Source organism: Aricia agestis, chromosome 1 (genome assembly GCF_905147365.1).
Source record: "Aricia agestis chromosome 1, ilAriAges1.1, whole genome shotgun sequence".
Taxonomy (NCBI): domain Eukaryota; kingdom Metazoa; phylum Arthropoda; class Insecta; order Lepidoptera; family Lycaenidae; genus Aricia; species Aricia agestis.
The window spans coordinates 7,434,202-7,460,712 of NC_056406.1; the positions used below are offsets into that span (position 1 = coordinate 7,434,202).

Sequence of the window (26,511 nt, forward strand, 5' to 3'; positions counted from 1 at the left end):
AAATAGGAGCACCCTTAAAAAGTGCGGAGAAAAACATCTGTTATAAAAATTACTTGGAGTCCTAGTGGGCATTTTCAAAAAAATGTGTACCCCTGGTTTTTACCTTGTCCCTTGACTTCGCTACAGATTATTTGTAAAAAATTACATACTAACATTTTGTAATTTTAATGTAGGGGCATAAACAAGTTTTCTTTTATTAAAATACATTCACGTTTGTATAAAATTTTATTTAGTATGAGATTTATAAGGGTTTTTAAGTACCGAAACCTATTAAATTCACCTGTCCCCTTCCCAGAAGTTGTAACAAAATCTTTAATAACTATTTTTTTTCTTAAAGTAAGTTACTTAAAAAACATATGTTAGATTCCTAAATACTTAATGTATCAATTGAATGTCTTGTTATTGAAGAATCTAACATAATTTAACTACAAATTAATTAAAATTATAATCATGAAAAAGCAACCCGACCTGAATGTTCGGTTTAGTGACCGTTTTTTTTAGTTTTATAAACATACTACAAAAATATTTTCGGCACTAAATGATAGCACTATATTTCATTGTACATCGAGAAACTTCAATTTAAATTTAGTAGTTAAAAATCTGCTACAAGACGCGGACGCAGGTTGGATGGTTCTTCAGGAACGGTTTATTTGTTCAGATAAGTGACCATATTTTGTAAGCATTATTATACTTTCTCCAACTGTTTCTACTGTTGACACGTTGCAAATTTAGCTTAGTATTTAGTATAAAAAATGAAATTGTGATAACTATTATCGGTTATTTACAAACACTTTAAAAGTAAAAGAAAGTAATATTACGTGACTTCCGACTTGTGACTTTTCGTATGGTCACATATAATGGAACGGACAAGTCACAACAGGCGGAAAGCATAAGGCTTAGTTCACATTTTAAATAAATTATTTTTTTATTCACAGATTTTATTAAGAAAATTGGAGATTTTTAAACTGGTACGATTAACGTACAAATATATTTTTTATTACTTATGTATTAAGGTGACGCCGCGTTAAAGTAAAAAACCGTTTTGGATATGTTTTAGATTGCTAGTTTTCTATGAAAGCCCGGCCCGGCCTTTCACAGAAAACAAGCAATGGAACAGCAAAAAATGGAAAGGGCGTAAGCGACAAAATAGTTTTGTCGCGTAATTTAAAAACCATAAATACATTTCATATAAGCTATGGGCAAATTAAAGTGTTTGCTTGAACCAAGCCATGTACAAATTTGGAAGCTTAAATCACTCTCCTCTGTTGGAAAAATAGGAATCCTTTTTTTTTTTTTACACAGGTCTATTTGATTGATTATTCTGTGTTATAAAAGTTGACCAATCGTGTTATGCTATGGGTAAATCAAAGACAAAGACATGATAAATACTGACAATGAACTTTAATTTCTTAGCTTTAGTCATTGAAAAATCGATATCGCTACAGACAAATTATCAAGGCGTCGCCTTTACTTAACAATAACAAATATTTAAAATTTAAGTACCTAAAAGTTTTTTTTTTAATTTTGATTTTATTTCCACTACTTTTCTATCAGTAAAGTTGAAAATCATTTTGTGTCGTTGATATTTGCAGATTTATAATAACTAGACATCAGATTATATGCATTTGCATACTTGCATATGCAAATGCATATAATGTCACTTTTTAGGCGATAGTGTATATTTTGGCAATTTTTCGTTGATAGTGCATATTTCGGTAGTTTAACTTCCATGGGCATTAAGATTGCAATCGGAAAATGTTGGTAGAAAATTATTATTGGCGTATAATAAATAAATAAAAAGTATTTATTTCAAGAAATTAAAAATCCTGGATTTTATGATATTATAAAAATTGGCGCTTTTATTAATGTCACTACCGGAAAAGTCTTCAAAAAAATAATAAATTTTAATATTAAGTGACTTTTGACTGTGCATATTTTGTGCATATTTCTACCATTTTTCATGCATATTTGCATGGATATTTCGGCACTTTGATCGTGCATATAATCCGATGTCATTAATAACTTAGGAATTCGTAGACATGTGAACACATCTTTATGATTATGAGATGTTCGTCCCTCTAATTATTGAAGTTAAATCTATGAAATCAAAGAATTTTTTACTTTTATAAGTAGTGCAACAATAAAAATGTTTAAATAAAAGGTTTTTGTGTTATAAAAACTCCTTTAAATATGTTAAATATTACTTACTCATGTAAAAAAATGAAAAATAACCTAGTGGTTGGGTCACATAGTCACACTATGGATTAAAAATAATTGCTACTCTTGTTGATCCTTGAAATTATCTAAATTTTTTTTAATAAATAATTAAATATGCATTTCACTAGATTAAATTAACGAAGAAATCCATTTATTGCTGTATTTTTTTGTATTAAATTATATTTTACATTTAGTCGCACAACGGAATCTGTTTCGTCGAAAATTCGATTTTGTTTCAATAATATCAGAATAATATAACGTTTTCAGCGTTCTTTTTAACTTATTCCATTAGTTCAATATTTTTCCTTGTATATGACATTAAAAAAAAGGTAAATAAATGACCTTAAAAAATATAGACATATTTTTGCAAGGGTACACGTTTTTTTGAAAATGCCCTAGTACGTGGCAACTTTTTGTAGCGTTGCAAACGAACGATTAAGGTGCTCCCTCAAGCTGGGTCCAGACGAGTGTAACGTGTTATGTAATTCACCGTGTTGTAACACGAATTCATGTAACGCTCGGGGTTTATCCATCGGCTGTCGGTTTTCGCGCGAGCACAAAGGCATCGTTTGGACAATCCGCTTTGAGTGCGTGTGCCGTCCACACTGTTGACGCTAAATTACACGTAATCTTACATTACACGTCACACTCGTCTGGACCCGGCTTCACCGCGAGCATTCACTTGTAATGTAACATTAAAGATTCGACTTTGAGCGTTACATTACAATACTACCTCCCTGACTGAAGAGCATTCGCATGTAATGTAACATTCGATTTTGAGCATTCCAGCAGCTAGTTGATATAAGAAGTTGTATCAAGATATTACACAAAGGTGTGCATTGTAATGCTCGACTCTGTAACGATACATTACAAGCGAATGCTCCCGGTAAGGGAGCAACTTTACATCGCTACAAAAAGTCGTCGTGTGCTAGGGCCCTAAACTGAACATGTCAAAATTATTTTGTCCGACATAAAAATCGGATATTCGGACAGGGGCTAAGTACCTGTCAAAGTGTGATGATAATAGTGAGTTCGGTGCGGCGGTATTACTAGGTTATAGTCACTATTCATATTTGCAAATATTGCGACCTACGATTTGAATAAATTTTTTAAAACTTTTCATATATCTAGTCATTTCATTAAAATTAATAATTACGTAGTAGGTTTAAATTATTCCTTAGGAAAGACCAATAGAGTAAATTTTAACTAGTATCGACTTTGTATTAGTAGTTTTAGTGCTTAACTAGTCCCGTTAAAAACGTTTAAATTTCTGGGCGGGATGCGATTGGGACGTCTCGGGTTCAATCCCAACCCCCATGGTTTGGGGCTCAACCCTCTCCCATGTGACCTTAGGCTGGTAAAGCAATAAACAGTGAAATAAATACCTCTAGATAACAACAATATTTAAAAGGATTTTAAATAGTTATAGTTACATAACACCAATCTCCAATTACTAGCGCTAGGCTAGCCGAGTTCAATTTACCCTGTCATCTGTTTTACAATAATATTAAATAAGAATGTAGTTAGTGATCGAATAGCTTCATATTTTCTTAAATAGGAAGATGCATGGAATAGTGTTATGATTGAGAGTGATTTTAATTCATGAATCATGATTGTCATCAACGTTTTGTTAAAAGAAAGTTTTGTACAGACTCGCCACGGTCGCCATGATGATCAGACATAGATGGTTACGCACCTAGATGCCATACATACATACTCCGAAACGGCCGCGGCGTATTCAAATCTTCTGTAGCTCTACCATGAGTTTAAAGCTATAGTGTTTATCGATACTCGATACCGACTACCGTAAATATTTAGTATGGCGATTTTAGTTCCGCAAGTGACCGCTAGAGGCGCTGTAAAATTTTCCATACTAAATATTTACGGTAGTCGGTATCGAGTATCGAAAAATATATAGCTTTAAACTCATGGTAGAGCTACTGATCCGACCAAAAGCCGACCGAAGATTTGAAATGACTTTACTCCGAAGTTACATCGTGTTCCCTATCGTCTATCGTAGTCACGTGACAAACTTCGGTCGGCTAGTTCGAACTTTCGAACAAAACTTCGCAGGAGGAAACGGCCCGATCGTTTGGCCGAAACATGGAAATTTTGCACCTCAGAGTAAACCTCCTGTATATGAGGATATTCGCCAATAATAACAATTAACAGCCTTGCAATCATTGTGACAATCATGTTTATTTATCATGGGCCACGTGGCGAAGGGCCTTTAGAAATGACGCTATCGTGTAACCTACGCTTACTTACTACTTAGTACTTTAACTTCGGTATTTGAAATCTGTGAACATTTATTCTTAAGTGACCTCGTACCTATATTTTACGTACCTACTAGTAATGGTTTATTGAAAACAATAATTGTATTTTTTCTAATAATTATACATTTTTTGTTTTAAACAATATGTGTAATACCTAGTGTCAAGTGTATCGTTACCTGTCTAATAATGCACATACATACAATAATTCCCTTTTAAAATGAAGGATCAAGACACGACGAGCTATTGATATATAGCTGTCATTATTATAGTATGTTTGTAATATAACATTTTAGTATGCATGTTATATTGAGTTTAAATTCATTATGTAAAAGAATGCATATACATACAATAATTCCCTTTTAAAATGAAGGATTAAGACACGACGAGCTATTGACGAAGAGCTGTCGTTGTAATAATAATAATCATTTTATTTTCAGATTAACATCCATAGCATTAATTTTAAGTCATATTGCGTTAACATTTATGTGTAAACTATAATTGTCAAATTTTATTCTACATTAATATAATCAAATATTTTTTAATCTATACATCACATTCGCAGTATTAATATAATATAATCAGCTTTGTAAGTGATTAAGACCTAAGTGCCAAAGCTTCGATATTTCTAGTAAGTTTCTTCTTAGAATAAAGTGTAAATTAAATTTATTTATAGTAATTAAGTGAGTACTTATTTATTATTTCTCGCTTGTAAAAACTGTTGAATTAATTAAAAAAATTTGAATTAATTATAGTTATTGTTTCCTCGTTATCCTAGGAACTTATTTGTAATTTACTTAGTTTAGAAGAGTTTATGATTGCTAACATCTCTACGTACTACAGAAGTTTTTCTTCTGCTTTTGTATTTTCTCGAGAATAGCTTGAAAAAAAACGAAACATTATCATTATTTAAAAATTTAATTTATAAGTGAACCTAGATTCAGTGTGGCTTCAAGAATTTAACTTCAAACTTGTAATGGCTATTCTGACGTCATGGCTCAAATACATTTTACCACTCACGTTAAGTACCTACAGTATCTAAATACTAACATTTTTATCTTTCCACTAACTATTGAATAAGTCTAAAATAGTTTCTATTGGTATTTCGTGAAAAGAACGGCTCAAAATCAAAAGTATTTAAAGCGCAAGTGTGGGACAAGTGACGCTGCCTTAAACCTACTGGTTGTGATTTAAAAATAAAAAAACACTACGCATTAAGTACTTTTGTTTTTCGTTGCTAAGTACATTGAATTTACTTAAGCTACTTGTTTTAGGTGAATCGTTTAGCTGTAAGACGGATTCTAACGGTAGTCGATTTTTGGCAGTATTATGGTTCGGAACTAACGTAAATTCTAAAATACATAATATTATGTTAATATATTATAAGTGCTGAAACATATAATGGTAGGACAAAATAAAGTGCTAACACATTATTTTGTCCTACCATGATTGCTATTCGACTATCTTTATAATCACGATAATATTATATTATATCGTTTCGTTATCTATTTTCATACGATTTTGAAGATAATAATTATGCCTCAAAATATAATAAATTAATAATTATTTTTTTTGGTTTGTAAGTAAAAAGTGTGGAAGTACTTATACCGAATATCTATGGTACCTATCCGGGCTCTTAGGGTACGTACGCATTATCTGGTTAACCGCACTGCGTTAGCCTTCCGGCTATCCGCTGTATGGCGACTATGGAGTTTCATTTGAAGTGTCCTTAGGAGGTATTAAGTTGCAAAGATGAAAAATAGGACCTATCTTTCGTAACGATGGCAGTGCGGTGGCGTACGACTCGATTCCGATGCAGTAGAGTCGCAATATGCCTACATTTAATAATTAAAATTATTGAAAAATCCTATGAAAATAGATGTACGCGCGAAATACTACTTGCGCTGTTATTGCTATAAATTTTATTTGATGTTATCGTTATGAACACTTTAATCACTTCATCTATTTATTATAAAGTGAGATTTGAATTCAATAAATATAATAATATAAAAATGTCGTTCATTATATTTTATACCTTGATATCTAGACGGTAGTTGTTTTGAATTATGAATGCAGTTATTCTTTAGACTATTTAGTTTTTAGAACATGCATTAATAACTCAAAACCAGATTTTTTGTGAGAATGCAATGCTATAGGTTTTATTTTGCTGACCCGTACCTTAATCCGCATAATGCACCTTTCTTTTGTGTAAGAAGTGCAAAGAAAAGTGAACTATCAGGAAAAACGGAGTTTATTTTCGTCTCCTCTCTTCGTTGATTCTCTTCGTACATAACTTTGGATGCTGTGTTCGATTTTCAGGGCTATTTAAATCTGGAGGTAAGCAATAGTTCAAGGGCAGACGATTTTAGACCGACAGACTGTTTCTCCTTTTAGCTCAGAGTAGGGAATGCAATCCCGCAAGGTAATTTGAATCCAGGTATTTCCGGGACTGAACCATCCAGGTGTTTGCGGTATCCAGCAGGGTGGACCAACTTTAAAATAGAAAGAAAGAAAGAAATTTTATTTTGTAAACAATACAAAAGAATCTAAAGAATTAAAAACATTTCAAAACCTTTACGAAATAGATGCTTACTCAGCATGTGTTGCGACCCCAGTCGCAACGCTGATTTTCAGTAAGCGCCTGACGATAAAAATAAAATAACTAAATTAAAACTAAGCAATTACAGTGTCATTTAAAAAACTAAACAATAAAATAAAGCTTTAACAATAATAATAACAGTTGTGTAAATCACAAAAAGCAACTTACATTTAAATAATATTGTTACTTTACCAGTTTGTATATAAGTATAGCTATGACCAATAATTATTATATTTTTATATTACAAGAACTAGAAAAATAAATCTTTATACTGACTTGACGTCTTGATATACCCCGTTTTATTCTAAACCCAAATAAAGGATTGATTGATTAACACTGACCTCTATTATACAGTATAATAGAGGTCAGTTTATAAATACTTTTAGACAAAATAAAAGATAACATAACATTATTTTGGATATGGCTACGTAAAAAATTAAAGTACTTACTTAAGTACATTACCAGCAACAGGATAAACCTATCAGGGTTTTTTGTTGCTGTATTTAATGTTTAAATGTATCTTTTATATTTTGGTTAATAAATAAATAACATGTATACTATAAATAAATAAATAAAATAAGACGTGTCGTCTGCCAAACGGCTCCTGATATCCCTCAGCTTCCACGCTGGTAACTATGGTACAATTGCCATAATGCCTCGGCTGGATATGCGGGATCCCGGTATACCGGTATTGCATTCCCTAGCTCAGAGTGACTGGCGAATGGCGATTATTAGCACTACAGATTTGCTGTAGTGCATTTGGATAATAATAATAATTATTATTGTGATATTATTTTGGTAGCCATATTCGTAACCTAATTTTATAATTTATAATTATTATAATTATAACGCCTCTGTGGTCCAGTGGTTTAGAGCTTGACTCGGAGGTCGTGGGTTCGATTCCCGCGTTGGAAACATGTTATTTTCAAGTTTGGTTAGGACAATGCAGGCTGATCTTCTGACTGTCTGACAAGTAAGAAAATCTATGCGTCGGATGGGCATGTAAAAAGTCGGTCCTGCGCCAGATTTCTCGCCAGTCCTGTTGGTCGTCCGTCCCACTGGGTAATGAGAGTAAAGGAACACAGAGTGGTCTTGTGTACTGCGCATACACTTGGGCACATTAAAATTACTTCTGCCAAACTGGCCTGGTTACAATGAAACCGGCCACCGTCACCGTAACCAGTGTGGGAGTTATTTCTATAATTAATTTGTACCCAACTTTGGAACTACCAACGTTACTTTTTTTTCGAAACACTAAAATTTTGTGTAAAAATAAGTAGAATACAGATACTGGCAACACTGCACTTCGGTACAAAATGACAACGTACGTCACATCCGGCATCCGCGACGTAGGCTGGCCGCTGGCCGCATACACACGTTTTCCATATTATTTTGATTTTCTAATGTGGAATTTCGCCTCACCGGCTTCCAGTTGAAATGTACGAGCGTACGTAATCCGTTCCGTTCGGAAATAGCAAAGGTGTGCGACGGTTAATGTATTTTTCAGTGATCCCATGCATTCGGATTTACGAAGACACAAAACAAATTCGGAAATTAGATTTCCGAAAACGTGTGTACGCAGCCAACCTCAATAGTACCAGGCAGAACACTGATCGAAAAAGAGAACACACCCGTTGTAGACAAGGGGCGTGTTCTCTTTTTAGAGCAGTTCGAAGCAATGACAAATTATTGCATTTTCTCCTTTTTATGTCTCTCCAATTCTGTAAGTAATTTTAATATTAAACAAATTGACCTCAAGAAGGAACTCAGTCGTAAATGTACAATATTATACGAACATAATATTGTACATTTGGCCGCAATTTTCTTTAAAAAACTACTTAGTCTGACAAGAAAGTGAAGAAATTAAAAAGTGGCAACATCGTAGTGTCATACCTTTCAAATCAATCTAAGAAAAAAGGGATGACCATGGAGGTATTATGGTAAAATGATATTAATTCAATCGTAAACTTTAACAGTTGTTGGTAAAATTGGGTCTTGGTAGTATATTTTTAAACAAAGTAATATTTTTACCTACGTAGTTTTGTCAAAACCTATAGGCTATAACTAGTAATAGTTATACGTTTTGACAAAACTACTTACGAGTTGGTTGTAATTATTGTTTGTGACAATGGTTTCAATATTGTGTAAAATAGTATGCATTTCAATTTTTTTAACGTAAATGCAAGCATCAAATGTGTTGTTTTCTTCTTAGAATCTGCACCAGATGGCGCGACGGTAGACACTTCTAGATTTTCTATTGTTTCTCCACCGATCTGAAATTATCTGCAGGTTGGCATCACTGACTACATTTTGGTTGTGTTTCTAAAAAATATCAGTGTTCTGTCAAGTGTGACATAAATCAAAATATCTTAAACCTAGTTTCCATTAGCATAATATTAACATAAAACTGTATGTATTTAAAATACATTTCCATTTCTATGTTCGTTTTTTTGCTTCGTCTCTCTAGTTTCACGAAGAGCATACGCATAGAAGTGATTTAGGCCAGTATATTGGTAACAGTTTAGGAAGACGCTGACATAATATTATAATACTTGTCAAACTGAAAACAGACCACTGAAAGAGTTTTGGCGGGCATGTCAATTTGACCAAACTTTGACACTTCTTCTACTTTTTATTGTTGGTGTGGTTTTTATTATTTTTTCCCAAATTGTGTTATTTGGGTTTTTGATGTAAAATATTATACTCGGCGCGGCGAACCTTGATCCCTATGACACTGACAGTTAATAACATTGTAGTGGCGTCACCATTAAATTAGGATCATATTGGAGGCGTCTAAAAATAACATTTATAAATTTTACGTAAGTGTATGCTATAACAATGATATTCCGTTATAATTTTTAACATTTCTTAACATTTACAAGAAATTATCTCAATCTGAATTTACGTTTACGTCTTGCAAAACTTACGTCGTGTGACATTTAACGATTATGTAAGTTTTGCAGGACGTACACGTAAATTCAGATTGAGATAATTTCTTGTAAATGTTAAGAATTGTTAAAAGTTCCAACGGAATATCATTGTAATGGCATAAAGCTACGTACAATTTATAAATGGCATTTTTAGACGCCTCCAATATGACCCTAAATTAATGCTGACGCCACTACAATGTTATTAACTGTCAGTGTCATAGGGATCAAAGTTCGCCGCGCCGAGTATAGCCATTAAATATCCGTTATCTTGCACAAGTGCAGGTAAGATGTTGTCAACACCAAAATTTATGATTCCTGTGACATTTGGTGTGAATAACGGTAAATATGGCTATTTCTTACGTGAGTTTTAACTAAAACATCATTATAATAGCTTTATTATCTTATTTATTGGAATATTATTGCGTCTTTTTAAAATTGAAATGTATCAAGTTTTACATTTTTTTGCCCAGTTTGGGTAGACAACTATCGATAATACCAGGCAATACCATCAATAATTGTTACAAAAGTGAACAAAAGAATGTAAAACTTGATACATTACAATTTGAAAAAGATACGATGATATTCCAATGAATAGGATAATAAAGTTATTATAACGATGTTTTAGTTAAAACTCACGGAATAGCCCTATTTATCGATATTCATACCAAATGTCACAGGAATTTTAAATTTTGGTTTTGACAACATCTTACCTGCACTTTTGCACGATAACGGATATTTAATGGCCAATATTTTACCAATATTGAACATCGAAACCCAAATAACACAATTTGGCAAAAAATAACAAAAACCACACCAACAATAAAAAGTAGAAGAAATTTCAAAGTACAAGGCCGCCAAAACTCTTTCAGTTGTCAGTTTCAGTTTGACAAGTTTTTATTATGTCAGCGTGTTCCTAAACTATTACCAGTATACTGGCCTAATTGCTTAGGCCAATGATTGCTTAAGTTTAAGTTATTAATTTATGATTTATTTTACACTTGACAGTACACTGATATTTTTTGGAAACACAATCCATATGTAGTCAGTGATGCCAACCTGCAGATAATTTCAGATCGGTGAGGAACCAATAGAAAATCTAGAAGTGTTTATCTAGTTAAGAATGTTAAAAATAAGATTAAAAAATATAAATTAAAATCCATTGAGGTACTATAGACTGGAACTGGACTGAAGCGTCAAAAGCGTGTAATGTTATGTCCTACTTACTAGGACATAACGAAGGAGTCGGTCGGCATATTTCATGTAAGAAAAGTGTTAATAAAGGTTTTAGTGAACATTTAATGCTAGATATTGTTGAGTTTTGTGGTTCCGCTAAATAATAAACCATAAGAATGGTCAGAGAATGCCTTAAACACGTGGATTTAACATTAAATACGTAAGTTTTGAATAACGTTTTTTGGGTTTTTCAATCGGTATTTTTGTAAGCTAAAAAGATAATTTATACGTGTATTAATCCTTTATTCGTGCTATATAAGGCATTAGTGCTAAAAATGTCACATCAATTAATAATTTGGCTATAAAAATTGCTTTTTACGTGTGTTTACGGATTCTCATCACTTGAACTATAGATAATCGATATCATGAACTAATTGACTTTCTTTCCTGTATAATAATGTGCTTCGAAATACTCGACAAATAGAAATATTCAAGAAAATAAACGTACACTACTTGTTTTTTTTTTTTATGAAAGAAGGGGGCAAACGAGCAAACGGGTCACCTGATGAAAAGCAACTTCCGTCGCCCATGGACACTCGCAGCATCAGAAGAGCTGCAGGTGCGTTGCCGGCCTTTTAAGAGGGAGGGTAATAGGGGAAGGTAGGGATGGAAAGGAAACGGAATAAGGGAGGGTAGGGAAGGGAATAGGGTAGGGGATTGGGCCTCCGGTAAAGTCACTCACTCGGCGAAACACAGCGCAAGCGCTGTTTCACGCCGGTTTTCTGTGAGGACGTGGTATTTCTCCGGTCGAGCCGGCCCATTCGCACCGAAGCATGGCTCTCCCACGTATAAAAATAAGCACAAAATGTATTATATATAAAATAAGCATAAAATGTATTTTGTATGAAAATAAGCACAAAATGGCCACGCGATGACGGGCTAAGACTACATCTATACTATAATACTTAATCTATGTTAAAATCCCTCTACTTGTCTACCCATACGCCATCTAGTTACTAAAATGAAAACTGTTTGACAATCAAATTAAAAAAAAAAGAAAATGCCTCATTAATGATGGTATTAGGTACCGATAGTTGTCTACCCATTACGCCATCTAGTTACTAAAATGAAAACTGTTTGACAATCAAATTTAAAAAATAAGGAAATGCCTCATTACAACCCACCAATAATATCTCTACAAGGCGTAACAAACATAATTATTATTTATTAGTCATAATACTTTAAGGTGTGTACATGTGTCCCTTATATTGAGTTTACTCTTAGTGGGCCCCTAGACGATCAATTTTATTGTGCAATATATCATTGAACAATTAGAAGTTAAATATTAACCCTAGACGGTCAATAATATTGCATAATGCGTGATATTTCACAGCAAAATTGATCGTCTGGAGACTCTAGGGCCTAGGCGGTCAAAGTGGCAGCGCTGGAATCGCCATCGCCAATCGCCCCAGTGTCATGAATTTTCCCATACAAAAGTATTGAAAAATGTTACTATTTCAATGCTGCTACTTTCACAGCGAACTTTATATTATAGGGGACTCAAACACACCCTAAAGTACCTAAAGTATTATCACCTAATTTGAAATGACATAAGCTGATGTCTAGACTTTGAATCAAAGAGAATGTCATATACTACGTAACACTTTGAATATTAATAATTTAGACTAGACCGTATACTGACAGAGAAAGAGAACGCACTTACGATTAATGTTGCCAGGTTCAACTACAAAAATTGCGTTCAGCATTTACCGCGCTTTCATGGCGCAACCAATCAACGCGCAAGCATTCTAGCGTGACGTGTACTCACTTCCGTTCTTGTTTCTTATCGACGACGCCATTTTGCTAAGCTCTCTTGTCTATAATTTCAATAGATCGTCTTTGGACAAGGTCCGTAGATAATTTTACTCTTTGGATAGGTAAATAATTTGTGCTCTTTGAATACAGTGGATACCGAAATGTAAATAAAGACTGTCAAAATATTGGTCATGGATTGGATTTATACGTATTTTTCAGATTTTCCTGGTGGAATAATTATGTACGAGTATTTCTAAAATGGAATCTTGGTCTAATTTATGTCGGTGCTGTTTATCTCCAAATTCTGAAGTGTCACTTTTAAATAACGAAGATAATATTAGAGAAAAATTTTTAGAAGTCACGACCATTGAGGTACGTTGCAGTTTTGTTTGTCTGGAATTTTAAGCTTGTCTGGTCACAATTCATAATTTATTACTTAAAATTGCGGTCCCTAACTTATTCAAATTTATAGTTTGTGTGCTGAGTATACCTACTTAGTTTTATTTAACATTGATGTGTATGTTAAATTCTCTCCTAATTCTTAAAACATTGTTTTACAATGGAAGATAGCTTTTTTAATAATATAGTCATAGTTTTGGGTAATTCAACTCCGGTTCGAAAGTTTCATTTATAAAGAAATAACCTAAAAATATCTTATTCATTTGCAGGTTAGTGAGGACGACGGTCTTCCCCAGAAGCTGTGTGTAGAATGCTTTTCAACTATGACTTCAGCTTATCAATTTCGTACTCAGTGCCTAAAAATGGATAAAGAGCTGAAGGTTCAATTAAATATTATAACAAACCAGAATAAGGAACCAAACTCACCACAATTTTCTCAAATCGAAACTCAAGTCAAAGGCAGTGCAGACATGACCATCGAGGATATTGCCAAAGAATCTATGAAACAAATTGAGAAAATCATCAAAACCGAACCCTGTGATGATGACGATACATACTATGTACTCGTGATTGATGACCCTAAAGATAGTGAATTGCAGTGTACAGTGAAAAAAGAAAATGCTGAAAGTAAACTGGTGCCTGAAATTATAAAAAATGTGAAACAAGAGAAAGATATATTTAAGTATGATAGTGAGAACACTGAGACAAAGTTACTACAATCCACCAATCAATTTGAAAACTGTGTAGATTCATTCTTGATGGCCAACTCTATTCCGAACAAAGTGCCAGCTACAATACTAGAAAATGAAGAACAAGACTCCGAACAGAACTATGAAATGGATGTAGATACAACCCAAGAGCAGACAGAAGAACAGGAGCTTTCCTTTGTTCAAGGAGATGGATTAACTATACTAGAAAATCCACCGAACACTGGTGAGGACTCCCAGGAGACTCTTAATGATTTCTCTATAGCCCTTGCAAGGAAAGATTTGGATAGGTCTAAAAATATTATTAAAATATTATCACCTTCCGGAGGCGAACAAGCAATATTTTTGAAGAACGGTGAAAATATCAAATATTTGACTGATTCACAACTAGTCGACGCAGGTGATGATGTATCGCAAGATCAACAAGTAATACTCTGTGAAGGTGAGGAGGGATCCCAGTTCCAAATATTAAAATGTGATGGCTCGGAGTTAGTAATTGAGTATAGTGATGACAGTCAAATCGCTACTGTTCTTCAACAGGAGGATGGTACGTTTCTGTGTGATTGTGGAGAGCAATTCGAAGATCTGACTCAGTATGAGGAACACCAGCATACACATCAATATACTTCTACCGCTGATCTCACCTGTCACTTATGTGGGAAGTCATTTGAGACTTCTGAAGTTCTGGCTGGCCATATGGTCTTACATAGTGTAAATACTCTTCTCGTAAAGTGCCTCTTCTGCAATCAATTTGTCAAGCGTAATGGCTTGACACAACATATAAAGTATGTTCATAACAGCAAACCAAAGTGCAATGTGTGCTGGAAAACATTTGCCAACCTGAACAACTTGAAACGTCACATGTTGATCCATAAAGGTGTTAAGGATTTTGAATGTGATATTTGTAACAAGAAATTTGCCCAAAAAATCACAATGCAAACTCACAAGTTAACACATGTAAATCCATTGGTGTGCACCCAGTGCGGTTGTTTGTTCGAAGATCAGGAAAGTCTAGCCACACACAAGGATGGCCTTTGTAAGAAAACAATGACCGAGAAGGTCGATCAGATTAAAGAGGATTTAATGAAGACTGTCAAACAGGAGGTGACTACGAGTAGTGGTAAATTACTAGGTTATGCATGTTCTATATGCAAGAAGATGTATTCCCTAGAATCTGCAATAGAGCAACATATTGAAAATGTGCACATAGAAAAACTGGATGTGGCTTTTGAGGATCAAAGTCAGGGCAAAAAGACAGTTAAAAGATTTCCATGCGGGACCTGTGGTAAAGGCTGTGCCAGTCAGGCCATGTTGATAATGCACGAACGAGTACACACTAATGAGAGACCATTCCCTTGTCAACTGTGCTCATTGAGGTTCAAGACCAAGACTCATTTACGTACTCATCAGCTTACTCATACTCGGGAGAAGAAATTTGGTTGCTCCGTTTGTATGAAATTCTTTGCCCTAAAAGGCAATCTTGTGGTTCATCTAAGAACACACACTGGGGAGAGGCCCTATCAGTGCAATTTATGCAATGAAGCATTTATAGACTCGAAATATCTCAAAAAACATAAGCTAAAGAAACATGCTATTGAGAATGTCCCGTGGAACCAATATACCATAGATTCTAATGAATAAACATATTACGTGATTTAATTTTACCATATTTGTAATTTTATAATCTGAAACTTGGTATGATGTCAATTGCGTGGTAGAAGTAGCTAGAACTATGATAATAAATCTGATACCAAAAGTGTTTGAAATGTATTCAATAATACTTAACTCTTCAATGATTTTAAATCATTTCAAATATTATTTTTACTCTAAGCCAAATTATTGTTTAGCTGTACCTAATGCTCAGATTTTGAATTAGGAATGGAGTTATTTTTTCTGTATGGTTTATTGTATTTAATGATGTTTATCCCTCCATATCGTAATTATTATTATTTATGATAATTTTATGATGGAAAAAAAAGAAGTGACAAAGTATACATCTTTTTCAAGTTTTAAAAAACAATAAAACATGTTTTTAACTTTGTTTTTTTATTTTTATTTTATAATATCAAATCTTAAGTAAGTTTAATAATAATTATCATATTTGGAATTATGAAGGAAAAAAGTCCTTTAATCGACAATTGGTTGGACTTAAGAGATAAAAAACATCACAAAGTATTATAACATAAGTTATATTTTTTTTATTTCTACCTTAGTTAACAGATATTTAAAATAGGCAGATGTATCAGAATAAAAGTAGGTTCTATCAGAGAAGTTGATTCCTATGCAAATCGGGGACCTAACTAGTTTGGTTGCGTTACGTCAAACCCAGCTGACAGATCACAATTAAGAGGATACAACAGGGGCTAGAGAAATGAAAAAAAAGTACGTGTAATATCTATAGCTGTCTCCCTTACCTCAAGCCTATACCGCAGAACGCGATAGAGACAACTGCAGAAAATCCAGAAAATCAACGATTCGTTGTCCCCTAATTATTCCTTCTCCAAAACTTAACCGCTCAAGCCTTTTTTTAATCTTTAATTGTAAATCAATTAAAGATTAAAAAAAGGCTTGAGCTGTGTTCCTATGTTTTGCTTTTTTTGTATAATCTAGCCAAATCTGTTTTTTGGACGTTTGAATACAGCGGAAAATCTGACCATTTTTTTGGGTTTTTGAACGTTCATATCTTATTTAATAATTAAATTATGAAAAAAAAGAAAACATAGGGACATTGTATTAGTGGCCGTAGATATTTAGGAAAAAAATTATAACTCTACTAGCATTATCCAGGGAGGAAACAGGGGACAACGTTTGTATGGAAAAAAGGGTGGTGTGGAATCCTCTTAACATTGAATTGACATATTCGACCAAATAACGTTGGTCTGTCAATTGCATAGGAATCAACTTCCTCGATGGTACATTATCGTTATCAAAAAAAATCGGCCAAGTGCGAGTCGGACTCGCGCACGAAGGGTTCCGTACCATTATAGAGCAAAATTAGGCCAAAATTTGAATTTTTTGTATGGGAAAAAAATAAGGGGGCCCTTAATTTTTTATTTTATTTTAAAATTATTATTAAATATTAAAGTACACATAATAATATAATGAAGGACTATGAGAAAAATTCGAGTACCTACCTGTTGTCATTATTGATATTATAGAGCAAAAAAGGCCAAAAAAATCGTTTGTTGTATGGGAGCCCCCTTAAATTTTAATTTTATTTTGATTTTAGTATTTGTTGTTATAGCGGCAACAGATATTTAAGTACATAATCTGTGAAAATTTCAACTCTCTAGCTATTACCGTTATTGAGTTACAGCCTGGAGACAGACAGACTTAGTAATAACTAATAGGGTACCGTTTTTACCCTTTGGGTACGGAACCCTAAAACTGAATTAGAAATTTTGATGGTCTCACTACAACTGGAAAACGGCTTAATCGATTGGCGATTTGGCTTATAATTAAATGTTCTTGGAAGTCCGGGGAAATATTTTATAATTGGAGGAAAGTGATACGAAGTTCACCGGGTCATCTAGTATTTTATATTCATGTACTCACGTCAATATACAAAATATAAGCAGCGCCATCTCTAGTAAAAATAGCTAATGAAAAGTTTTGTTCTTTCAATAACAGATGTCACTACTGGACATGTCTTGGATTTATAATATTATTATAATTCAAAATCTTCAATTAGCTCTTCTAACTAGTGCTACCCCTACGAATAATAATTATTAATACTATTGTACTTCTATTGCTATGAGAAACAGCTGTAATATTGTATTAATAAATAATCTTAGATATATAATTTTGACGGACACTATGCTATTGAACACTAGGTGGCGCTTCATTGAATATATTATTTTATATTAATTTTTATTTTTAGGGGTCCCAAACTTCACAGACTGCGATGTCTGTCCATCTGTCTGTCTCGAGTTTGTATCTCAAGTACGGTAATAGCTATACAATATAGAGTTGAAATTTTCACCGTGTAGATTATACTTCTATTTCCGATGTACTTTGTATTGTAGGTAAAGCGCTACGAATAATAAAAACTACGGAATCTTATCTCCCATACTATTGCCGTTTTAAATTTGGTTTCTTTTGATCTGTCATGTAACGTCAGCCTAGTACCGCTCAAGGTCATGTAAACATTGCAAATGTATTGAAATGTGTACCTAAGGTAAGTACACTTTTTTGACAAGTATAATAATTGTGGAACATGTTTTTTGACGGAGTTACTTTTCCTTAGTTTTTATTATTCGTAGGTAAAAACATTACATTACATTATCGTAATTATCCGTTAACAAAATATCCGTTTGATGCAAGACGTCCGTAGCGTATGATACCGACCTGTAGCCGCTTACCTTTAGGCGGTACGTCAAAACTGGGGGCCTACCACCACCTCTACTAAGCGACACCGTTTGACAGAAATGCAATAATGGGCATTGTCCAAAAAAAATCACATGTACTTTTTTTTTTCGTTAAAATAGGGTATTTTAAGAATATAAATTAAATAATTTTAAAATTCATTGGCTAGTTTTTTCTCTATAAATTTTTAAAGTTTCGCTCTGACGTCATCATCGGCGGCCAATTGACCTCTGCAGTATGTTTTAAATTTCCTTTCAATCTTATTTATAATGGCTGGTTCGTCAAATGCAAGTTCTCACTATGTGAAAGCTGATACGAGAAGCTTACCAAAAGTTCGAAACGTAATGTTGGTCGAATTTATTGCTAATTTAACGCCATTGAAGGTCAAACAAAGGTTAAACATATTTGTTCAAAAATATAAGTAACTAATGGGTATTTTTTTCGTTTATATACAGAAAAACGATCACTGACCTTATTCCTCGAAATGTTTTTTGTAATGAGCAAAATTTAAAAAAAATGGACCATCCCCATTACTTTAACGTCAAGCTAGCGATCTTAAAAAAGTTGATATTTCACAGCGGACATAACAATGTTATGCATTTTTTACTGTTTTATGACCGACTTCCAAATAGACTAGCACGAGTCGGCGCATGAGTACCGAAAACTATTCCACCTCACTGACATAGTATGTACTACGTACGTACGTATGTAGTACTTACTACCTCAGTGTTCAATTTAATATTTTTAAAGGTTTGAAAAATCTCAAATTTGGGTACTTTCGACCCAAGAAAAATATATTTTTTAAATCTCGATCTCAACCATAGTGATATTTATGAGATTTTGAGACAGAGCAGTAATTGATGGATTTTTTAGTTGTATAGAGGCAAATGAAGGTTTTTGATTAATTTGGGGTCAGTGGAGACCCCATGCGACTACTTGTGTGACTTTTTTGATGCGCCTAATTAAGGGTTAAAAATACATAAGTATTAACTTTATCGTGAAAAGTCATAGGACCTTTTTTATTGGTATTTCAATAAAGAATATAAAAAAATGTCCGGTTGGAAAATAACAATTCCTTGCAATTGTTTAAACTATGTTTGTTTAAACAATATGGCACCGGGTTGCGCCATGGCAACATGCATTTATATCATCAAGAGGGCAATTTGAAGAGGATCGCATAAAAAATTGAGGTGGAATAGTTTTCGGTACTCATGCGCCGACTCGTACTAGTCTATCTTAGACATAAATCATAATATTGTAAGTAAGTATTTAAAAAAATAGTTTGACAGAAAATGTACGGAGTTTATTTCAAAATCTTATCATCAGTTAAGTTACCATTAAGTACTTAAATAAAATGGCTCTACACCATGGTGTAGAGACATTTTTTTTTTTATTATACATGTAACATGTTTGCTGTACGTTACTAATTAAAGTAGAACGGCCGTAAGATATTATATTACTTTATAAATACTTATTAATTAAGTAATATTAGTTAGAATAATTTTTACAAGAATCCACAAATCTGCGTGGGGCGCGCCGCGTAGCAGACATCATCGCGAGGGTCCGTTTTGCCCGTCTATGACGAGGTTACGGAGCATAACACGTTGATTCCGAGCACTAGGGGATTAGGAGTAACGAGGAGGTAGCAAAGAGCAATGAGCATCGATCGACGATCTATCTCCGTCTAGCAACTTGCGCGTACGCCTCCTCGCTGACGTCATACGCCATTCGCCAATCGGGAAGAAGGCCGTGCTTGTCATTTGTCAGTTGTCACTTGTCACTGTCGATTGTCGAATGTCATTTGGGTTTACTCATCACACGCAACTCGCAAATCGCAACGCGGCGAGATTCTACAATTTGTTTCTATTAAAAATACTGATGAAATAAATTATAATAATATCAAAATATTACCATATAATATTTAATCATGTGATAAGACTGAGACTTACACTCCGATTGCGAGTACAAAATGGAAAAAAAAAATTGAGATCGTTTTTTTCATAACAGGTAGTTAGTAGCGACATGTTTGTTTCTTAGATCAAACTAACTTTGCAATATTGTTTTACCCACTGAGCCATATGAAACTTGTCGTTCAAATATGGAAGTTATTGCCGCTAGACGGACTTACCTCCCAGATGGACTTCGACACATTGACCTTACCTATAGTTATGTATGTACTTAGTTTTATTGTTGACAAACTAATTTTGATACTCGAATAAAATTAAGATGGAATTCAAAATGTGGTAAAATACTAATTAAAAAGTAAAAATATAGCTTTAGGCTTTAGCCCCAATTTCACCAACGTCTGTTAGTGTTAAAAGCTTGTTAAAATGTCATGTCTTCTCTTTCATTCATATGAAAATCGAAAGAGGTAACGTCATACTAATTCCGGCGTTAACTTTAACAGTCGTTGGTGAAATTGGGGCTTAGGCTTACAAGTTACAAGTTATACCTATATTCTATCCTATATTACTAAAATACTTACATATCTATATATATAAAACTCAAAGGTGACTGACTGACATGGTGATCTATCAACGCACAGCCCAAACCACTGGACCGATCGGGCTGAAATTTGGCATGCAGGTAGATGATATGACGTAGGCATCCGCTAAGAAAGGATTTTGATCAATTCTACCTCCAAGGGGTTAAAATGGGAGATGAAAGTTTGTATATAATAATACTTCTTAACGCGAGCGAAGCCGCAGGCAAAAGCTCGTTGTAAATATTATAGATCTGTATAACAGTTATGTAAAGTATACCTAATACATTTAAAGCTAAAAAAATACGTGTACTTTGGTTGAAATTTTCAACCAAACATGGACTCAGGATATATTTAACCCTAAATTATTTACTCACGTGCTCTTAAAATCTTCAATATGTAATACCTACTTACTTGAGGTAACAGTTCGTTCTAAGTACTCCCACATACCACTGGTACAAGTTTCATTAATACATGTATGATGTAGCTGTACGTGGGACTCACCAACATAATTTATTATGTATAAGGCTATAGCTGCTGTGATATCAGCCGTTCTCTTCAGACTGTTCAGAGATATTTTGCCTCTTACAATTCCTTAATACTGAAGATATAAGGTTGAGTATCACAGAAACTCGAAGGTAAATAATGCCGAACAGTATGTAATGTGCCCCGTCCCGTCGCCGCTTCATCCGCACTACTTTACCGTAGTGATGTACTAATAATATGTTTGAAATGTCGATACTACCATAGAGTAATAAATATATGGCTGGTCTCTGATTCTACCTACATCTTTTAACTATGTATTAATAATTAGATAGTAATAGAATCGCCATTAATTCAAATACTGTTTGTCAAGTTATTCCCCAATTGAAAATAGACAAAAAATTGTAATACGTGATCAGTTGATCGCAAACTTGAACCTACAGCTGGACTCTTTGAAGTTTATTTGGAAGCCAAGAAATAAAAGTAGTGACTAATGAGGTAGGTATTTACCCATATTTCTTAACCTAAGTCAAAACAAGTAATTCGCTTTACATGCTTCCGCTAACAGAAGCAAATAGCAACGTTGTCACTTGTCAGTAATGGAATAATCCAGCATCAATTTGCGATACATTACATGCAAACCACTATGATATTTTGATCGCAGCCCTAATGACTCCTACTTCACTGGCAACCCCTCCCTCGTCTCACGCGGCTCTAGGCTTATCGCGAAAACCATGGCGCAGATATATTTCATTTCGCCACCAGGCACGTTTTTCTGCAACGCGTTCACGCAATATTTAGTAACGACTAGCAGAGGCATGTTCTTTTTATTTCTGTGGCCTTAGTACTCGCTTACATTTTTGTAAATGTCAAGGGGAGTTTACAACAAAAAGTTACAACAAACAATGTTTTTTTTACCTCCAGAGTCCAGTCATCATCTGTACGGTGAACGGTAACTAAGATTTAGGAAAATAGAAAATTAAATAAGTTTTAGGTGTTCCAGTCCACGAAATTCCAAGAAAGTAGACAAATTCTAGTCCTGTAGACTATAGAGTAAGGGCTTGACCACTTGTTGAACTTTCGTGTGCTAGGTTTAGTGTACATTTTATACAGAAGTTTACAGAAATTAAAATTTCTCACTATTTACCCTAAGGCTAGAAAAAATCAGATTTCATATATCAAAAAATTAGACATGTACATTTGTACAGTTACTAGTATGTAGGCAGCCGACTGCTTACATAAAGATGAATTCAGCATTCCCAGACGCTTCAATCTGTCTCAACTCAACGTATTCGGATTAGTCTAACTAGTTTAGTTGAAAGTAAAATGAACGGAGTAAGTTATTTCTCGTGGAGTGTACCAGGTCGACAGCGGCGGCAGGCGTTAGCGGAGTAAATTAGGCGCAGAGTCGCTCTCGTGCCCGCCGCAGCGCCGCGCGCACTCAGCGATATTGCTATCGGCCGTCAAGACCAGGGTTGCTCGATTATTTTATAACTTTAAAAATATTGCCATGAGCTTTTTACTTGCTCTATATATTTTGTTGCTACTTAGAAACACATATAGTAAAGACCTGTTGGTGCTGACTGGGGTCACCAACCTGCCTGCTCTGACCCCGGGGCTACATAGAAACCTCAATTTCTGTCTCCATACTCCCCATCCTTTTGTCATATCACTAATCCCACCAATCACATTAAGAGGATACACCAGGGGCTAGAGAAATGAAAAAAAAAGTACGTGTAATATCTATAGCTGCTGTCTCCCTTACCTCAAGCCTATACCGCAGAACGCGACAGAGACAACTGCAGAAAATCCAGAAAATCAACGATTCGTTGTCCCCTGATTCCTTCTCCAAAACTTAACCGATTTAAGTACTTTTTTCATTAATGATTAAAGAAAGGCTTGAGCTGTGTTCCTATGTTTTATTTTTTTTTTGTATAATCTAGCCAAATCTGTTTTCTGGATGTGATGGAAAAAATGCAGTGTTCAAACAGCGGAAAATCTGGCCATTTTTTTGGGTTTTTGAACTTCATATCTTATTTAATAATTAAATTATGAAAAAAAAAAGAAAACATAGGGACATTGTATTAGTGGCCGTAGATATTCAGGAAAAAAATTATAACTCTACTAGAATTATCCAGGGAGGAAACAGAGGGCAACGTTTGTATGGAAAAAAGGGCGGTGTGGACTCCTCTTAAATGCAAAATTATTAGCAATAAATATAGTAATTGGTAATTTAGTACTTAAAAATGTTTCATATTCTTATTTCTAGCGATTGCAATTTACAAATGATGGGACTGCTCCCATCACCCCACTCTAGAGAATATAAACACTTTCAGACTTCAGTTTACATCTCATGAATTATCAAATGCCACTCATTCTATCACGCCGCACGCGTACAAAGCTGAACTGAAGCAACACCTTATATCGTGTACCGTGTATTCGTGTCTAATTAGAAAAAAATGTGTAACACAAAAAGGCGTAACATGTCTCTCATCTATTATGCGGCACACCCGGCTTATACGTAGTTACGTACCTACCTATAGAAATATGAAAAATAAATAATAGAGCATGATTAATAAAGCGGCAGCCCTGTGTCGGGCGCGGCGCGTCGGCTGCCCGGGAACAAAGCCGCCGCGTCGAGCGCCACTCACCGCTCGCAACCGACTCCACTGCGATGTCCACGTCTTGATACTTGATAAATATAAATTATTTAATTTAATATAAATTATTACGCTACTTGCTAGAATTCAGTACGGAGCTGAGTGTGAACACGTCTTTAGTAGGTGTTTTAGCAGTAAGGACTGGGAAAACACCTACTAAAGACCTCCGAGTGAGGATGTGATACGGACACGACGCGGACTTTAAAACTTCAATTTTCAAACAATAAATTAAACATATAACTGATAAACTTTTTAGGACGTAGCGTTTGACGTCGGTATACTGCTATCTGAGACTATCTGAGACTGAGAGTGCAGACTGCAGACTACAATTTTCTTGTTGAAGATACACAGATTTTCGTTCATTATAGTAGTGAATGGTCAATAATGATGACACAGTACTGGCAGTTGGCACCCCCACCCCAATTCTTTGCGCAATATCAAAATGCCAGATAATAAAAATAATATCAAACAAATTAATAATTCAAGCATCAAATCGTTCTGCTCAGCTCGCGCTACATTACCCAATGATTCACCGAGGCGCGCCGCGGCCCGCCCGCCAGCGTCCCGTACACCATAACCTCACCTACACGCCGCCCCCGCGCGCCCCCCGCAGCGCGCCTCCCCCCTCCGCCGCCCGGCCTTATGTACTGCGCGATAACAATACTGCTAACATCAAAACTACCGCTGCCGTGTACATTATTTACACTACAATATTATGCAGCTATGTAAAAACCAGCTGGGCCCGCCACTCGTGTTAAGACTTAAGAGGAAACAGGTCATTTAACATTGTCTCATCTTCACTTTATCCCCAGACTGGATCCACTGAGGTCTCAACTCTCAACTGAAACGAATAATTAAATGGTTATCTAGTTCTACCTCTATTATTATCTTGGCAACGCTAGTTGCCTTGGCCCTTGTCTGATGGCTCTATTATTTTTAAATTTAAATAAGCCGATGTTAAATTATATTGATAATAATATTATTAAGTTTTTTTAACACCTAGAAATAACGTCAGAAAAACTAAAACTCGGAGGCATCAAACGATCAAAGTTATTTTATCGTACTATATTTATCATAACAACACCATAATAATATCGATTTTGCTACTAACATTTTGCTTGATAAAACTTAAAAATAATTCAATTTATATATTAAAATATTATTTTGACAAACTTAGATAATATTTTGACAAAAATAATTCAATAAAATTAGTCGAGATTTAAGAGACTAGCGACACCTATGATTGATCAAGGGCAACAAAAATATGAAGCATGATTTCTCTTCACTCTTGATGGTGCCCTAGTACTAATTCGAACTAATGACGCAATAAAGTCACAAGTCCCGTCTGAGACACGAACGATATCGATAAAGAAGCGATCGTTCGTTAACTTCGTGATCCTTGACCATCGACTATTATTAAAATTGATCGACATTGATTTCGCAAACTAGGTATATGACTTACGACTACGACAGTGTTGCCAACTATGGGGATTTCCCACTAAATTTAGTGGGAAAAAATAAATTTAGTGGGTTTTTAGGGGGTAAAATATTTTGGGGATATTTTTGGGGATAAAAATTTTGAAGAATGGAATTTTTTTTAATAACAACCTTAAATTGGCTCGGAACTTTGCCGCCAGCGACCGCGACGGACAAAAATTCAAACGAAATGCCACTTTATGACATAGGCTATAGCCTAGTAAAATTAAACCTATAGGTTTCATTTTACTCAACCACTAGCTTTTACGCCGCCGCCGGCGGCAGCATGGGTCGCCACGCAAATGTCAGTAGAAAATTACTCATACCTATATTCTATGTCATAAAGAAGCATTTTATTTGAATTTTTACCGGTCGCGGTCGCTTGCGGCATAGATCCGAAAGCCACCTTTAAGGTGGAACTGTCGCACAAAGCACATGTCGCTATAGTCTTTTGAATCGTACCTGCTGACAGTAGGCTGACAGATTATTATATATTTTGTTGTCGTTGTATGTAATGAAAAAAAAGATTGAAGTATGTATTTAAAAACTGCTGGCATGTTTGTTTGTTTGGCCTGTTGAAGGACTGAAGGTGTATTTCTGTGTTTTGAGCGCTAAGTAGAACATACGCCAAGAAATTTTAAATATTTTGATTTTTTGGGGAGTTTTGGTTGAAATTTAGTGGGTTTTGAAGTTGCTTTAGGAGGAAAACGTTTTGACTAGTTGGCAACACTGGACTATGACTTACGAGTTATAATTTATAAATTACGAGTACTAAGTTAGGATTATTGTTGAATTTATTTACTAGTTACTAGATCAAGCTTCGTGTATAATAATATGTTGCTTCTAAAATCAAGACTACTACTAGTACTAGTTAGCTGACTAGTAGACCGACTACTGCACTAGCTTTAATGTTATTTTTTTATACTCCATTC

General features: G+C 34.5%; 1 protein-coding gene and 1 long non-coding RNA gene across 3 annotated transcripts; one reads left to right on the forward strand and one right to left on the reverse strand.

The window, feature by feature from the left end:
• Positions 1-2,801: 2,801 nt before the first annotated feature.
• Positions 2,802-10,072, reverse strand: LOC121726572. Its single transcript, XR_006035556.1, has 3 exons — positions 10,062-10,072; positions 9,141-9,147; positions 2,802-2,880 (listed from the first exon to the last, which is right to left on the reverse strand). It is a non-coding gene; the product is annotated as an uncharacterized LOC121726572 (long non-coding RNA).
• A 2,953-nt stretch (positions 10,073-13,025) lies between these two features.
• On the forward strand, positions 13,026-15,872 carry LOC121726558 (zinc finger protein 470-like). 2 transcript variants are annotated; one of them, XM_042113973.1, is made up of 3 exons: positions 13,026-13,100; positions 13,227-13,379; positions 13,676-15,872. In XM_042113973.1, exons 2-3 carry the CDS (start codon positions 13,266-13,268, stop codon positions 15,752-15,754), a joined length of 2,193 nt encoding a protein of 730 aa, XP_041969907.1. In that variant the 5' UTR covers positions 13,026-13,100; positions 13,227-13,265; the 3' UTR covers positions 15,755-15,872. The 2 variants fall into 2 exon arrangements, with proteins under 2 accessions (XP_041969907.1, XP_041969897.1); XM_042113963.1 differs by having other exon boundaries at positions 13,030-13,129.
• Positions 15,873-26,511: the final 10,639 nt, after the last annotated feature.